At 39.3% G+C, this 17,183-nt stretch overlaps 1 protein-coding gene across 8 annotated transcripts in view; it reads right to left on the reverse strand.

Moving 5' to 3' along the window:
- Nucleotides 1-14,171: 14,171 nt before the first annotated feature.
- The window catches only part of KIAA1210 (KIAA1210 ortholog), a 61,281-nt gene continuing 58,269 nt past the window's right edge, over nt 14,172-17,183 (reverse strand). For 6 of the 8 annotated variants that reach the window (XM_035323429.1, XM_035323437.1, XM_035323433.1 and 3 more), the window contains one exon: nt 14,172-16,981. In XM_035323429.1, the coding sequence (XP_035179320.1) occupies nt 16,809-16,981 (173 nt within the window). In that variant the 3' untranslated portion in view covers nt 14,172-16,808. The remainder of the gene's footprint in view (nt 16,982-17,183) is intronic. The other 2 variants (XM_035323432.1, XM_035323431.1) reach the window with 1 other exon arrangement.

Genomic DNA, 17,183 nt, shown 5'->3' on the forward strand with positions numbered 1-17,183 from the left:
GAGCACTGACGTAAAGAGCGAGATTTCCTATGAAGACTGGCCCTCAGCCGCCACATACCGAACAGTTTACATCTTCTGATAGGATGGCTTTCAGGTTACAAAAGAAATAACTGGCTGAAAGAATCTATATAATAAAAGCCTGAGTATGCTGTCAATGCCAGTTTCATGCCAGCATAACATCTTTTGTTTCAGTAGATCTGCTCTTGGTTTATAATGCCATAAAATGAAAGGAGAATTAAGCTATTTATGTAAGTGACTTTATTTATATAACTGACTTATGCTGTATTATGTGATGGAAAAGAAAATCAAGCACATGGCTTTTCTGTGTTTTCTATGAGCTACAGAAAGATTTTGTAAAAGTATAACTAGTAATAAATGTTTTTCTCTATGTATTATATTAGTAGTTCAGTCTCATCCACATGGAGGCTTTAACATCTGTAGAAAACGTGGTAATAAGTGACAAGATAACGTAAAAGGACTTTAGCAGGTCTGCAGACAACCTCGAAACTCTGAATTCTGAACATCACAATTTAGGCTGTAAGTTAGTTCAACAAAGCAATTGTTATTCAGTCTCTTCTGTGGATGACTCAATGATTTGTACTGTGACTATTAGTACTGAACGTACCATCTGAAATTCATTTTGAAAGATTACTGAAGCATTAATGATTTAAAAGTGGTTTCTACAACTATTTTTATCAATGAGAAGCCCAAGGTCTGTCAAGGCTGAAGAACATACACAAGGATTTTCAACATAGCTGAATTAGTTTTCTTTTCAATGCTTTACACTGTTTTTCATTCCTTAGTGAGTGATGGCTATATAATATTTAGGAAATCAGGGTCAGTAGAGTAAATGTTTCTGTAGCAGTTTGGCAGAGACACCTTTCATAACTCATAAAGTCACTACTGGAAAGGCACAACTGGGTCACAGAAGTGCATGGTGGGATGCTGCTTTCCAGTTATGCAACCAGGGTAACTAAAGGTTAGAGAAAGCACTTGAATAACGAGCTTTTTGCCAGAAAGAGTGGAAGAGAAAAACAGTGTTTTTAAATGCTGGCTTTCTGAGCAGCAGCCGCCTAACGTGTCTAGTTAGGAGTCATCAAACCGAAATAGAACCGGATGCGTCAGAACTTTGAAGAATGGCAATTCAACATCCCAAAAGAAAAATACATCTACTTGTATTCCAGAAGCAAAGCCTACCAGTTCTATGAGCCTAATAGATTATACTGGAGCCATTTGCAGCATGCTGCTCAGCTCTCTCTCCCAGCCCACTGTAACTGGCTTTATCACTCCTCCCTTGTCCTTTTACTTTATCACCCAGAAACATCTTCAACTTCAAAGAATCTCACCTTTTACTTTAATCAGTTTTATCATACTAACCTTAACTTCTCTATTTCCCTGACAGCTCATAGCACCTTCGTCTGTTTCCCCCGATTCTATGTACTTCACTGCATTACTTCTAATAAACACAATTACTGAGGAATTCTTACCATATTTCTTAGAGAGAAAAGAAGAGAGAAAGGAAGTTGTGTTTCAGCACTGTGAAGGTTCTCCAAGGTTTGGAGGGCTAGGACATAGCCCATGGGCTCAAATTATCACATTAACTAACAAATAGTTCCCATCAAGTTTGGGATATTATTTGCAAAGCTGAATGCTGTACTGCAAAGAGACTAAATAAAACGGTCCTCTTTTAATCACAATTATTTCTCCTGTTACAGCTGCACACCAGATAAATATATTAATCAAAATGACCTCATTTTAGGCATGAGTAGCAGTGTTATATAACCATGTTAAGTATGCTATTTTATTTCCCTCCCGCCAAGGAGAAATGGTGTTTGTCTTACAAGAGTTCCAAATAAGTCTGGTTATACAGTGATGGGGGAAAGAACAGGAGGGAGAGACAAAAGCAAGAGAATTAGTAAGCAAAATGACTCATTCCCCAGTGTAGAGGTGATGTTACGCTCCACTATTAAGTATTAGTTGCTCTATAGGAAGCTAATGTTATCATCAGCAGCCTCAGTGCTCCTCATATGCCCACCATTTCTGGGGATGGGAAAAACAGATGTGTTATAGGAATGGAAGCTCCTTCTTTTCAAACCCCTCAATCAGATGACATCGGCTTACAGCATTCCTGCTTTGTTTTCAAGCTGTTTGTGAAGGCTGGCTCCATAAACAAGGAGCCTGCAGAATCAATCCCCTGTCATTCTTTTTGTTGGTCACTTCTTTGGTGAAAAGTGGCATTTGATTAATTCCTTTCTAGTGCCACCAATCGTGCTTTAAACAAGCTCATGAGCACCCTTAAAAGTAGAATATATCCCCCACACACAACAAGTCTGAAACTCATCTAGATTCATTCTGCACTACAGAAAAAAGGACCAAGAGGCGTACATTTTTGCAGTATAAGATCACTCAGGCAGAGAACTCTGATAAGTGCTGAAAATGTGAAAAACAAATGGCAGGGTATGCATTTCCCATTTGCTCAATACACACACATAAAAGAAACACTGTGTAGGCTTCACTGCAGCATACCAGTGCGTCCAAAACTCAAAGGTTAGTTACATAAATGATAAGGCGTGGGCTTAAATGCTTCATTCAGCTTGTTAATTACTTGCTTTGTGGCCTGAGCCAATGTTCTGAAACAGGTTCATCCAATATTGTGTTGCTTCCTCTGCATTTTCATTTAGTGTATTAAGCTGAAGTGCTGGGAACAATTTGTTGCAATACCTAGGAAGAGTCTGTTTTCTTTCCAAGCAATTTACAGAACAAATTTCATCGAACTAATCCATGGATGCTCTTTAAATGTCCTCCCTATTACAGAAAATTATTAAATTTGCATCTTAGAACGTTCTCTTTAAGCAAGGGAAGTGCATAAGCATATATGTATTATTGACGTTTTATGTTTTGGTGGTTCCTGCTTTGTATTCTTTTTAATCCACACATCCAACATGAGGAAATGAATGGCAGTGTGTTAGATACTTCTCAAAATAAAATGCTCAAAATATCTCTGGCAGAGAAGTGGTAGAAACTATGTGGTAGAAGCTATGTTTTAATAGTAGATGGAAATAGTTCCATCTTCAATTCAGTGAACTGGAATATCTAGTTGATTAGGATCTTTAATGCCATAGAGAAGAACAACCATTCATTATTGAATGGCCTAGCCTTGAAAGACAGACCAGCGGTATGTTTCCTAAGATTTGCTGGCAGAAACTGGAGATTTAGAATTCCTTATCTCTGTGGAAATAAATCACATTGTGTTTGGAGCAAGCTGTAGTTATTCCACAAGATACCTCATCAAGGTTGTACCTGGGAACCCCATCTAAGATGTACTTCAAACAACAGAATTTGTTTCAAAACTAAAACTGGGTAACTTGCCTTGTTTTCATCAGGGTATGTTTGCAGACATCTTGATTTCTAACTCAGACATGGGCTAAAAGCCATGGTCTATTGAGCCCCTGAATATGTTTTAACAGCCACAGTGAAGTGGAAACAAACAATGCAACTGTCTCAGAGGTTTTGCCTCTCAGCATTTAAGAGACTCTAATACATATTCTTCAAACCTCACCTTCCTATTTCTATATTAAAGCTCCATCTTTTTCCTCTATAATAAAGTTGCCAGTTAGAGATTTCTGAGTCACAAATGCAGATTAGCATTTGGATCTGAATTACAAGTCTTGAAAAATTAAGGTTGACTGAAAGAGGAATCTCATCTAGTCAATTACATGGACCAACTGCAAAATGCAGATTGTAGTTGCAAACACAGGCTGAAGCTATCTGGCTGGATGCAGTGCTGCGTGAAAGGTGATGAGATATATCTCATTGCCAGCCTACATATAACCCTCTTTCCACATCATTCTCCAGATTTTTCAGGAATGTTACCTCTGAAGTCACTCATACCTCTTGGTTCTGCATTTCAGATTGCTTTCTCTACTTCTGCTGGCTTGCTTTACTTTTCCTATTTCATTATTTCCTGCCCATGGGCCGTATCATATCCTTTCATCAATATTTCAGCAGAATGACTCCCTGTTGGAATCAGCATGGATTTCTGCTTAAAAATTGATAGCACAATATGGCCCCACATTTCTGTTCTTATGCACCTGTTCCTCTTAAGTTACAGTCCCTCTGTCTTTAATACTCTCAGTCTTCAGATTGCTCAAACAGTAGAGTATTCTTAGCTGTATTTAAACTATCAAATGAATACCATTTCTAAATTAGAACACACATAAAAAATGCCTTTTTTTGTTAGCAAGTGAGACTCAACCACACTCTTTAGCTGATTTCACTACACAGATCACTTTTGTCTTCAGGCTAAACATTGTTTCTTCAAATTGAAGATGAAAACTGCAATTAAATATAGGCCACAGATGTTCAGGATGCAGAGGACAAAAATATAGGTTTCATAACTCGACAGTTATGCAACCAGTTGCTTTTCACATATTAAACCGAACATTTAATTTTATGCTCTTATTTACTGTTAATCTAAACACAAATAAACCTCTGATGGGTCCTTAAAATGGTGAGACTTTAAAAAAAATCCTTCTGATCTATTTTAATCATTGACTTTTTTTTTTTTTTTCCTTAAAATATTCATTGTTTTCTAATTTAACTTTAGGTCCCCAAATACTCAGACACCCAGGTCTCCATTAAATTAGTGAGGTACCTAAATAATGCTGAGGATCCAAGCTTTAATTTTGTTGCAGACCTGGTAAAGACAAGACTATTGTAAAATAAGGTCGTTACCTATAAGTGCTATTTACCCTACCTACCAAATCTCATTTAAAGCATCTACCCCAACAGTCCAAGTCCTCTCTGGGACTGGCTGCATGCCACCCTGCAGTAGTGAAACTCTCATCAAGCCCAGCACAGTCATATGTGCAAGAGATAATTTTTATAGCAGCTGGATCTAGACTACGGCATTTAATCCCTTAGCAGATAAAAATGATCAGAGGACTAAGTACTTTCTGTACTTACATAAAAATCCTTTTCTTCAACTTAGCTTCCCTCTAGTAAATGACACATTAATTCTCTCACACAAAAACAAAGAAGTAAACCAAACAAGTTGTTCTGCTTGCTGACTGTAAATGGAGGGAGAATGCATAAATGAATGTTCTTCTTACAACCCGACCATTTATACTTTTAGACTCATTTTCTAGGGAAGCTTCACGGATAAAATTACACTGCCTGCACATCATCTCTGATAAGTTTTGAACCAGGTGGCTGATCTTTAACCATTTTATTGAGATTTCTACCACACCCTTTCAAATGTGAAGCTGCCAGACAAGTCACCCAGCACGCACATGCACACAAACACGCAGAGGAGGTGAGCTTCCATGTGGCTCTGAAATAGCTGCAATAGAGAGAGGATGGCACAAAGGACAAGGGAGGGGGCACAAATTCAGAAGGAAATACAGAAGAGAAGGTGTGCAACTCTATATGAGAGCAAACTTCTTCAATTTCAGCATTTGCAAATTTAAATACTCCTAAATTAAATTCTTAAATACGCAGGAGACACTTGAATACTTTGGCAATAGGAGCACAATTCACAGAATGAAACATATAAACTAAAAGACCTGTTAGGTATTTAGCTTACCTTTTTTTTTTTTTTTTTTTTTTTTTTTAAATAAGGTCAAAAACCATTATCTGAATAATAAAAACAGTAACAACCAATAGCAGAATAGGAAGATAACCAGTTTGCCCAGAGTCAATAAAGGCAGTCATTCCCAAGTCACTTTTGTTGATGAGTAAAACAGGCCCTGTAGAGATCACAATCTGTATTTTAGATCACAATGTGAATCTACAGAACTGATATGCTTCATTTTTAAGCTCAAGAAGTTTAATTCAGCCACAGCACAGAGCCTCACGGTGCCATTTTGCAGTCAGTTTAGAATTAGAGTTGCACTTTGAAGAACACAGGGAAGAAGAGCTAAGAGCCTCAGATTTCTTAGAACCAAATCTGTGCAAACATCTAGAAGAGCTCTTGACCCTTCTGCAACATCTGGCGAGCTGGAAAACTACACAAACAAGACATCTAATAAACTTGAATTACAGCTGCTGGTATAAAAACCTAGTTTGTACATCTGTTCATTCCGAGTCCTCACAGCCTTGCAGGGGCAGAATCAGATGTTTCCAACCCCTGAAGAAAATCTTCATTAATCTCCTCTCAGAATCTGACACAAGTCAGTTGGGTTTGTCAAGTTCAGCCAAGCTACATGATTCGGGTCACACAAGTCGAGAACAGAGTTTTACTGGTAACACAGAAAGAGACAGAGAGGTGGTTGTTTTAAACCCCCTGTAATAGCCAGTTTGAATCTGGCAGGCCAATTCCTCTCCACAGCACAAAGCAAGCTTCTCACAGTTTCTAAATGAAGCACAAAGTCCTTAATGCAGTTACTAAATGAGAAGTGGCATCTCAGTGGGCTGCCTCAGTGGATTAATTTTAAATGCATAATTCAATATAGACCCACATAAACCTTTATGAATAGAAATGGAGGTTATATAAGCATGTTCTTACAGTGTATACTGCAAATTCAAAGGCCAGTTTGAGTATAAATCAACTCTTTTATTAATATTTTCACCTTCCCATAGGTTCAACTTTCTAGCAAATGTGCTAATCAGATTACTTTCTTCACTCATACACTAAGATGCCTAAAAGAAAAAAAGTACTTCAGTGCCAGAGACCAACTTTTTCCCCCAATCCTTTGAGGAACGTTTGCATTGAGACCATTCTTCAGAGGCCAGCTGCATCAGGGACAGCTCAGGAAGGGCACTGAATGCAAGACCATCATTTCCCACTGGTGAAAGCTGAAGGTCCACAAGTCCTGCGGGGACCTTCAAGTCTCGTTAGATCTAACGAGCAGAAAAGATGTTGGACATGCTTCTACTGAAAGCCAATGCTGGGAAGCAAATTTGCAGCCCCCTTTTATGACCCAAGAAATATCCATGGACAAGTTTAATAAGGTATCGGGTTATAGTTTCATGTCACCTAAAAGCAAGGCAAAAGCTGTTTGTCTACTCCCTGACTTCTTTGGAGCCAAAACACATCCACTCCTTAAAGAAGCCAGAAGGAAAACCAGCTTCTTATTTTCATCCCTTCCTAGCTAGACAGATTGGGTACTTCAGAAATGCAGCTTTAGACATACAGGCACTTTGCTACTTCCACTACAATAATAAACGGTCGCATTCCTCAGTTTAGCTATCCTTAATGTGCTTTACGTATACAGCTGTTAATAAACCAAGCCAAAGATCTCAGGAAACAAAAATAAAAGAAGGCCTACCTCAACACCATTTTTCGTGTGGTAGATGAACCGTTTCCCATAAATGAATTCCTTCTGAACCAGTAACAAGTTACTTCAGTGCACTGAAAAAAAGGAAAGAAAAAAAATCAGATTAGTTTGATGATCCCTGAAATATAGTCATCTTTTTAGCCAGGGATTAATATTGCCTTCAAGCAAGGTAAATCCCTATCATCTCATTGAATGAATGCAAAACTGATCTGCAAAACTGATTAGCAGCTTCACCAGTTAAAAATATGTTTATAGGTTACTACAATTTATTATTAAACATAATCAGATTAATTAAAGTCAGAATGTCAGGCTTGGGCTATTAGTAAAAATATTTATGATTGCGCGTTGATAGTAACAGCTACTGTGCTACTGGGCTGTGTATTAACAGCCTTGCTTCAAACTGGACATTGTTTGTAGGGGCCAGAAAATGACAGGGGGTTAAGAACAAGAACAAAAAAACTCCAAATATTCCCAAACTTTGAAGAAACTCAGATCTGGATCTGGACCAGAGCATCACATCTGATTTACAGTTCTACAACCCACAGAAAGAAAAAAAAACTCTGATTCATATACTTGTTAAACTCTGGAGAAGTTTAAATTTAGGTTAAAATCTAACTTTCTATCTTGGGTCCACTATCAATGAAAACATAAAGGAAGACAATGCTGTGAATGACTGTGGCAATGCCAATGCTGTGCTTTGCAGGGGAGATGCAAACTTGCCTTGCTTTCCCTCTGAGTCGGGTGGATGTCAGCCAGCTCTAAACAAAAAGCCACTGTGCCACAGGCACCGTGGCACATCAGCAATGCCATATGACAGGTGACGTGTGGTGGCACCCAGGCTGGTGCCAACTCACACCCACGTAGCTCTGGACACAAGCAGAGCACGCTGTGGTCAGCCTGTGAAATCTCCCACCTTGTGAAAGTTGAGGGGAAGAAGTGTCTGCAGCGACATCAAGGAACTCAGACAGGCCAATAAAAAGTATTTTAGTAAGAAACAGCTATTAATTACAAGTCAAGTTCTGGAGGGGCTAACTAGGAAACACAGATACATTTGTTCAACCATTTTTTCATCGCAAACTGCCAGATGGTGAATTTGGGACGATTTCCCCCCAATTCAGCATAGTTCTGGCATAAGCAGGAGAAGATTTGACCCTAAGTTATTTACTGAGATTTATTTTTGAGCAATGCAGAAACAAAAAAGCCCAATTATACTCTTATTTAGACCAAACTAATTCCATTGGCTTTAGTAGATTTGTTCCTGACTGACAGAGTTGTTCCTGAGATTTGAAAGAAAGCCCAAAGTGCCACTTAGCATTGAAATCCTTGTTATTTTACATTTCCTTGGAAAATTGCATAAAGTCTGTTCTTGCTTGAGTCACTCCCAGAAAGAAAACCTCTTTGCTGCAGTGCTGTGGTTACAGACCCATACTGTTAATAAAAACAAATGCAAAAGTATAGCAAAAACACCAGTTCTGTCTGGGAAAATCGTTGGTTTTATCTGCTCAGTCAACACAACAGAGGCTATGTGTGCATGTTTCTAAAATTCTCATTATCAGACTGAAAGGGAAGACTGACAAACTGCTTATACAAGGCAAAGAAATCAGATGTTCCAACAGCCTTGGCTCCGCACCCCGCCAGCACCGCTGGCTCGGCTTCTTTCACATGGTAGAAGCCATGAGAAATTCATTTTAAGGACCAGGCTATTATGCAATGGCCTCGGTTGCATCAGCACAGCAAGGGAAGCACTAGGGGAAGAGTAAATAAAAGTTGAGGCTCTGTGCCTGTGAGACGGCAGCCGCCTGCAGAGCGCCTGCAGGAAGCCGAGCCGCTGAGCCCAGCTGGGAGGTCTGCACGGGGAGTGGTCCAGGCACACACTGCTCCATCCCAGCTCCCTCTGCTATGCTCCAAAAATTAATTAGTCGTGGCAGATTGGCTGTATCACCTGAGTTTTGATCCATGCCTCCAGTGGAGAAATCCATATAAGAAGGTTGGAAAAAAATATAAGCCAGCATCAAGAAATGACACATGCACTGTTAACTCCTGTGACTTTGGTAGAGCTGCAAACGAGACTGTTGCTACCTGTGAACTGAACGCACTGGGTCAAATCGGTGATACGCAGCCGTAACGCCACCTGTGCTGGAGGAAAACCACTAAGCTGTATTAATGGAACATATGAAAGACACCAGAGATCGCATCTGGACAATTACTCGCAGCAGCCCATTCGCAGAGTCCCTAGCTAAAGCTGTACAAACATTTCTTTGCCACACTGCAGCGGGGAGCTTGTGTCTGGAAGTAAAGCAACATGTATCATAGAGCAGTGTGCCTGCTGGCGTGGAGGCAAGCATGCTGTGTGGAGCAGCTACTCCTCATTTTGGTTTAAAAGACCCTCCGAGACATCTTACCAAACTTGGCTGCAGGGAAATTACACTTGCTTGGAACTGCTGATTGCCATCATCAGGTCCTTCACGTAACACTGTCTGGTGGTACCGCATTACCCAGAGATAAGTGAAGACCTTCACACCCAGCAAGTGCAAACCAAACATTTCCTGGAGGCTTTAGGCTGATCACAGCCACACTGACCTGGTTACCAGCCTCGGATTCCCAAATGGCAACACCCAACCTAAGGGCGGTCGGACTCGAGGTTGCAACATGACATTTTGTCACAACAGACCACGACACAAACGTCAGAAGGGTCATGTGCAACACAGAGACGTGCCCTTCCCAGAGGTTCCTGCAAAATGATACAGAGCAGAAGTCTGTGATACAAGATCACAGCTCACCCAGAATTTTGGAGACGGTGGCAGGAAGTTTGAAGTCCGAGCTTTTCAGGCAAGTCAAGGAGCAGGAAAATAAGAACTTTCACTGTGACCAGTCAAGAACAGGACTAGACCTGAAGTCCACCTTTCAACATGCCCACGCTGATCCATGCCACAGAATTTGGGCCTTAGTAGCAAGTCACGCTCTGAAACTATTAGACAAATAGCAAGTAAAACTTGATGCTGATAGTCATAGCATTTTATATGCAATGTAAGTATTCCTATTGATTGTTCTGTCACAGTATGTAGTGCTTCACAGTCAAATCCCTTGTTTTATAAACAACGTGAAGCAAGGAGACATTTATTTTCATTAGGGATCATAACACTAAGAATGCTTAATTCTCATGTAACCAATTGTTCTGTCAAAATGGAAAGCACAAAATGAACCTCTGATTTCCTTTCCTGCAAATACAGACCAGGTCACTCATCTTTGAGGAGAGCTATCTTTATCAATGAAATGTTCTACCAAGACAGGTCATGTATTTCCCTCTTCTTTGTAATATGTATGATCTGAGATCCAAACTGAGTAAACACCTGTTGTGTCTAAAACAAAGCTCTAATTTTATGTAGATAGATCTTAATTTGTACATCTAGTGACAGAAAAGTCAGTTTATTAAATCCTGTATGAATAAAACATGCTTTCACAGCTCACAAAGTCCAGTGAAGTTATTTCACCCCACATGTACACCTGGTAAAATGCTGACCCTTTTGGGGGGCACATCTCCCCTCCTCTGCTTCTCATTGAGCGTCACTTTGCTTCATTTGCCCACGTCACCAGTGACAGAGCTGGCATTTAGGACAGCAGGAATGACGCACTCGCTAGAAGCCAGCCAGCAACATCTCCTCCTGCCTTGCTAGCTCTCGATGGTGCCAATGACATTGTTAGGGAAGGCTGCTGCGAGTAGTTTGAACTCTATGGAAACACAACACAGCCCCTGGGACTTAGACCCTTTCCCATACATTGCTACAGTTGCTACAATGACCTTATTGTGTAATTTGGAAAAAGTTACCTCAATGCCACAGAAATGTATTCCTGAGAAATGCGGAAAGCTTCTAATTTTAAAACACTCAACCTCACCCTACTGTGTTGGAAAAATACCTGTAAATCAAAACTGATTTGGAGGCCAGAATGGTATAACTGAGAAAATATAATAGTGCATTAACTTAAATTGCTTTAAAAAGTAGGTTAAAGTGATCTTTAAACAGGGCAGCATTGCTAGTATCGATAGGTATGCAATCTTGGACTTGTAAAGCATGGCTGACTACAAAACAAGTAAGGAGTGTTTCTGATCTCACAAATGAAAAGTAAAACAATTTAGAGAAAGAAGCTACATTTTTTAATGGACCTATTCTGAGGCAGAGTGAAGGAAGGCTGGAATGAGAGCTTCAGGTATGAAAGAGCCTTTGTATTTGGATTGTTTACATCAATTCCTTCTTTCTGCCTTTTCATCTCTCTTTCTTACAAAACTATGTCAATGAAATACTACACACTGTCATCCATTTCCATACCTATTTGTTGTTTAGTGATTATCTTGGTTGATAGATCAGAATAAGAATCTACAGTTAATAATCCTGTTTACATAAACTGCCTGTAGATTTTTCTTAACTGCTTCTAAAAAAAAAAAAAAAAAAAAAAAAAAAAAAAAAAGCTATTAAAATAGCTTATTTTTAAATCCCTCCTAGTACAATGGGAATAATAATAGCATCTCACAGTTTCTGTAGTCAATAATCTGCCCCTCAGTCAGGAGAAGCTGCTAAACTTTGGCTTAGCTCACTTCTGAGAAGCCGCATTTTTAACACAGGTCATACAGCAGTTCTATTTAAAGGGCTGCGGTGCTGTGGGCTCCACCAGCAGGTCACAACACGCTCTGATGTGCAGCGCAGTCAAAGTGCTCACCTGCTTAATGGGGCTCAGAATGAGGAAAGAGGTCTGGTAACAAAGCATTACCTCCTGGACCAACTAACCTGGAAATGTGTGGATTGTGTCAAATGAAAGAAGAAAAAGATCTGTCAATGGCAGTGGGCATCTCTTGACGCATTTCCATTCATCTACAAGAACTTATTGTCCTGTTTCTTCATGAACAAGGGGGAACAAATGGATAAAGACTTTCCAAATAAAGCCCCCTTGGATACCTTTCCTTAGGCTAATACACATCCCACTGTGCAGGAGTACTCTGAATTACAGCTTCCCACTCTGAGCCTCTTTTTTCTCGAGTTGAACTGTCATTCTTCCATAGACATTCACCTTCATCCAGCTATGACCCTTCCAGCTTGAAATATCTGAGTGACCTTTTTTGTTCTGGGCAGATGCACTGTTTTGTGTTCCAGGTTCCGAATGTGCAGTTTATTTCACCAGCCTACTTTCGTAACATATGTTAAAAAACATTCTCAATGAAAAAACAGAGGTTTCACTCAACCTCTGCTGTACAAACTAACCCAGACCTTAACAACAGCAACAGCTTGGAACGAATATTGACACTTTGGGTACAGTACTTCTGGACAGCATAGAAGACACAAAAAGCCACTACAGCAAGCAAGAAATCAAGGCCAGAATCCTAAAAATAAGAATAATAATAAATAAATAATGCTCAGATTCCCTAAATGTGAGAGGTTTCACATGGTAATTACTGACATTTTAGTGACAGTTGATGAGGCATGTTTGTCAAACCAGGGTAAGTCTCTAATATGAATGTAGGTAGGCTATCACACACTAGAGGAAAAGACAAAGATGGATGTGTCTTACTTTTTAAGACTGCTAATCACATCACTGATTACTAATACCCTTCAGATGTATCACCTTCCAGTAGCAGCTCTAAAGGACAAAGTATTTTCACAGGCTAATGTCTTTCCTGTATTGATCTCAAAAGCACTTAGCTGAGTAGGTGGGACAAACTCAGGAATTACTTATGCTGTAATAGATATAGATAAAATAGATTCAATATTTCAAATCACAACACCTAAAAAGAGAATGCAATGCTGCTTAGGGAGGCCCTCTATCCAAACCTTCTAACCTGAAAAGGGCTAGTATTTAGCGTTTTCAGTGTGTTTAGCATGGGTCATTCTTCACTATTCTAAGCCCTTTCTTCTAATTATGTTACTTGAAATGAGTATTGGCTTCTTGATTATATATGAACTTTAGGCTTTCTTTTATTCTTTGGGTATATTTAAGGAGATTTGTACACCACATTCTGTTAATGAAAATGCCAGAGTTGTGCTAGAGCCGAAGTGTGTAGCCTTGGAGATTTTTGAGTCTTTTTACTTTTTAAACTGATTCATTCCCTCTCAAGCCCAGCTAATTTTAAGTAGATTCACAGCTGGATGATAATGTAACAGATTCCATTTTAGCCCAAGTCTTTATAGCTAGTTACAGCAAGAGGAACCTCCATCATCTCCAGCTAGGTGCACGCCAAATTGCTGTCTCTCTAATCTCTCCTGTAAAATCATCAGAGTCTACATCTGGCTGGGATGAAGATCAGCCTCTAGAGAGGCAGCAGTTGTTCTAAGCAGCAGAATTAAAATCCCAAACTGCAGTGCCCTTTTTGGACATGTTCATGTATTTTCCTGCATGGCCCCACTGGAGAACTGAGTTTACCATGAAAGATACTTTTCTCTATAGCTGCCACCAATTCTCAGAGGCTTCTTGTAACAACAAGGTATTTTTTTCCATACTTTATACTCTGAAAACGCCATTATATCACCAACAGAAATATGCGTCTCTCTCAGACGGTTCTTCTCCGCTTTAATAAAAGCCTCCATTCTCCTTATTGTAACAATGTACCTATAAATGCACTCTGAAATCTACTTTCTAAAACATGCAGAACCCTTCTGTACTCCTTGGGGATAGCACTAGCACCCTCTGCTGTCACATATAAGCACGAAATTAAATCAGCTGAAACCCCAGGCTCTGTACTGGGCACAGGGAATCTCAGGCACAGCTTTCGAGATCCTTCAGTAAAGACCCTGAGCCATAAAACTTCACAATTACATTGTTGGCAGTGTCTTCACATTGACTTCAAGTCTGGTTATTTTCAAAGATAGAATAGTGACAGTGTCTGGAAATAATCATGATTTTTTAAAAATCATTCAGTAGGAGCTTATTACATAAGTTATTTGCACTCATCGAGCACCTAAAAGCTACACGTGGCCAATGGGAAATCAAAGCCTCACTAATACGGCTACCAGTTTTTATAAATGCAGCAATATATCACTGATGTTTCAATGCTTAACCTCTAAAACCATTTTCTAAACTCATGATATATGAGACTTCGTTTTGATTTTTTCATCTACATGCTTTTTGTCCTCTTAGTTGCAGACAGAAACTTGAATACATTACCTCCAGAAATCCAGAAGGCAAGTAAATACCAAATGCAGCATCACATGGTTCTCATGTGCTTTTCTTCTTTTTTAAAGTGGCCTCAAGATGTCCTACAGCAGCTGGCGAGTAATTCCAAAACACATTCAGATGAGCATTTACAAGGTTTCCTGCACCTACAGGAGTGCTAGCCTTCAAGCCAACCAGCAACGAAAGGAGCAGCAACTCCTGAACAAAAGGAGAGCCATCAGCTCTGTGATGTTTCCAACTTTTAAATAGCTAGATTTAGAAAAGTACATTAGTCTGAACAGCTGTGTTGATCAGTCCTAGGCCACACAAAATCATCTGAAGACAACATCTATGCAGTATATCCATACAGAGAGTCTATATTGTCCAAATACCTCTTTTTTATTTTTTCCTTAATCAATGAGAGCCATCTATTGCTCTTCTCTTCCCAGGAATTACATCACCATCATGGACAACTACATTTAATAGTAAACCAAAAATGAGAATGCAATACAAAAGCAGTTCCTTTGAGACTAGGAACTTCCTTTCCTTACAAAAACATATATACAAACCGAACAAATAAGAAACAATATTAAGATCAAAAGCAAACACAGGGAAAGAGAGATTCTAGTATCATACGCAGTACTTTAGGTGAAGGATCACAGTCCACACTAACAAAAAGAGAAGAGTTTGCTGAATAAAGAAATGTGTATATTTTACACAGGTAAGTAAGCTTCTGATGGGATGTCAGCTGTACAAAACTTCAGGAATTAAAGCTGAGTATGGTCATTTACATTACGCTCGAAAGTTTCAGAGAAATACAAATGTTTCGGATCTTTGCAAGAGAAGATATGATTCTTAAAATAGAGAAAAACAAGTAGTAAAATAGGCCTGGATTACCAAACCAGTTGTGAAACTCTTACTGTTAGTACAAAATAAGCAGGATCCATAGCTTCAGTGAGCCTACTTGGGTAAATGAGTTTTCACCTATATAAAATAGTTTCACAGTCTAGCTCCAAATTAATACTGCTTTCAAATATCAGGATCTACATATATAAATCCCGGACAAGACTGGAAGATTGAAGTCTTTCAAATGAGCTGATCTGAAACCAATTTTTTTGTTTTGCAGTTAATCCTATCAACAGATAACTTTTTCCTTAAAAATACCTACTGACTTTCCAGCTGAAAACTGTCCATTAGCCAAGTCAGCCTTCAAATTTTGAATCGACTGTAAACAAAAACCACTTTATAAATGTGCAATGCTGCAAAAAATGAAAAGGACCAGTAAGTGTCATGCCTTTTAAACCACTAACATCATTTTACAAAGCTTCTTTTTCAAGCGCCTGCTCCCTTCAAAGCAAAATAGCAAAACTTCTGTCATTTTCAGACCGATGTTGAGTTACCAGTCAAAGCCTGGCGATGCAAGGAGGAAAGTGGATGTCCCTTTATAACTAACATTAAACACACAGCCACATGAACATGGAGAATGAAGTGGTGTTTGTTGAAAACAAGGTGCCACCTTTCTAGGTAGCAAATCATCCCCATCCCTAAAACACTCTTTAAGAGAGAGACAATTTGCTGATGAGTTTAAAAATAAAAATAAAAATAAAATAAACCACTATTTGCCATAATTAAAGGAAGGGCTTTTTGTTGTTGTTGTTTGGAATGCTCAAATGATTCCAGATTTCCAAAGGTATAACCAAAAATGGAGTGTATGCTAGAGCGTGGTGGTTTTCTAGAACATGAGAGAGAAAAGGAGGTAAGTGGCTCCAGGCCAGTCCAGCAGGCATCATTGAGCAAAGCACAAGACCCACAGCTCTGTGATTTCAAACCACATGAAAGCCAAAATTACTCCAACTCATAGTGCTGCTTCGATCCTACAGCTATCACAGGATAGGTCCATTAACAATCAGAAGCAAAGTCAGACTGTCCATCTGAGAGCATTACACACAAGTGTGATGACATCAATGCCCATGACTCATGATGCGTCAGTGCACAGCATCATGTCTATTTTATAGCATACGTTAATTTCTTTGCCAAAGCTACATTGCACAAAACACTGGGTTGTTCATGGAAACTTTAAAAACGTATTTTGCAAGGGAAACGTTTCAAAAGCCTGAAGCATGTCTTCTTAGAACATTGCTGTCTTTTAGGCAAATGTGTAAGTATATAATATATTGATCACGTTTTCCTAGTAGTTGGTAGTAGGAAATGCTCAGCTTCCTAATACTTCAAAATTATGCCCCAGATGGCATTTCTTCACTGTGTTTTTACATACAACAGTCTGATCAAAAGTTCTAAGTCTCTTATTTTTCAAAAAAATATCACAGTAAAGAAGTATTTAAATGGATTTAACACAGCTATTGGCAATACAAAGAAGGATGCTTGTGTAATTTGCTATTGTACAATCTGGGGCATTTCACTCCATGCTTTGGCTTTCTTCTTGGCCAGGGATAGCCATGGTGGTTCAGCAGGGCTGCATGGTGTCAGTGGCAGGTTAGAGGAGTGTCTTGTTTCCTTTTCAACAGCAGGAATCACAGATGCTTCCTGAGCAATAGGTCCAACTTTACCTGCCAACAACAAGATATCCATCACTCATCAGAAGGCTCGAGAGTTAAAAGCTCAGTTTCTGCCAATAATACTTCCTTCTCTGTCAAGCAAATCATTTTACAGCCTAGAAAGTCTGTGACTCAAAAATAAAAGTCAAAGGAATTGTTAAACTGGGTATTACTGGCACTATCTGGTCCAGCTACAATGAAAGCTAGGACTAAC

The sequence above is a fragment of the Oxyura jamaicensis genome, chromosome 4 (genome assembly GCF_011077185.1).
Source record: "Oxyura jamaicensis isolate SHBP4307 breed ruddy duck chromosome 4, BPBGC_Ojam_1.0, whole genome shotgun sequence".
NCBI lineage: Eukaryota > Metazoa > Chordata > Aves > Anseriformes > Anatidae > Oxyura > Oxyura jamaicensis.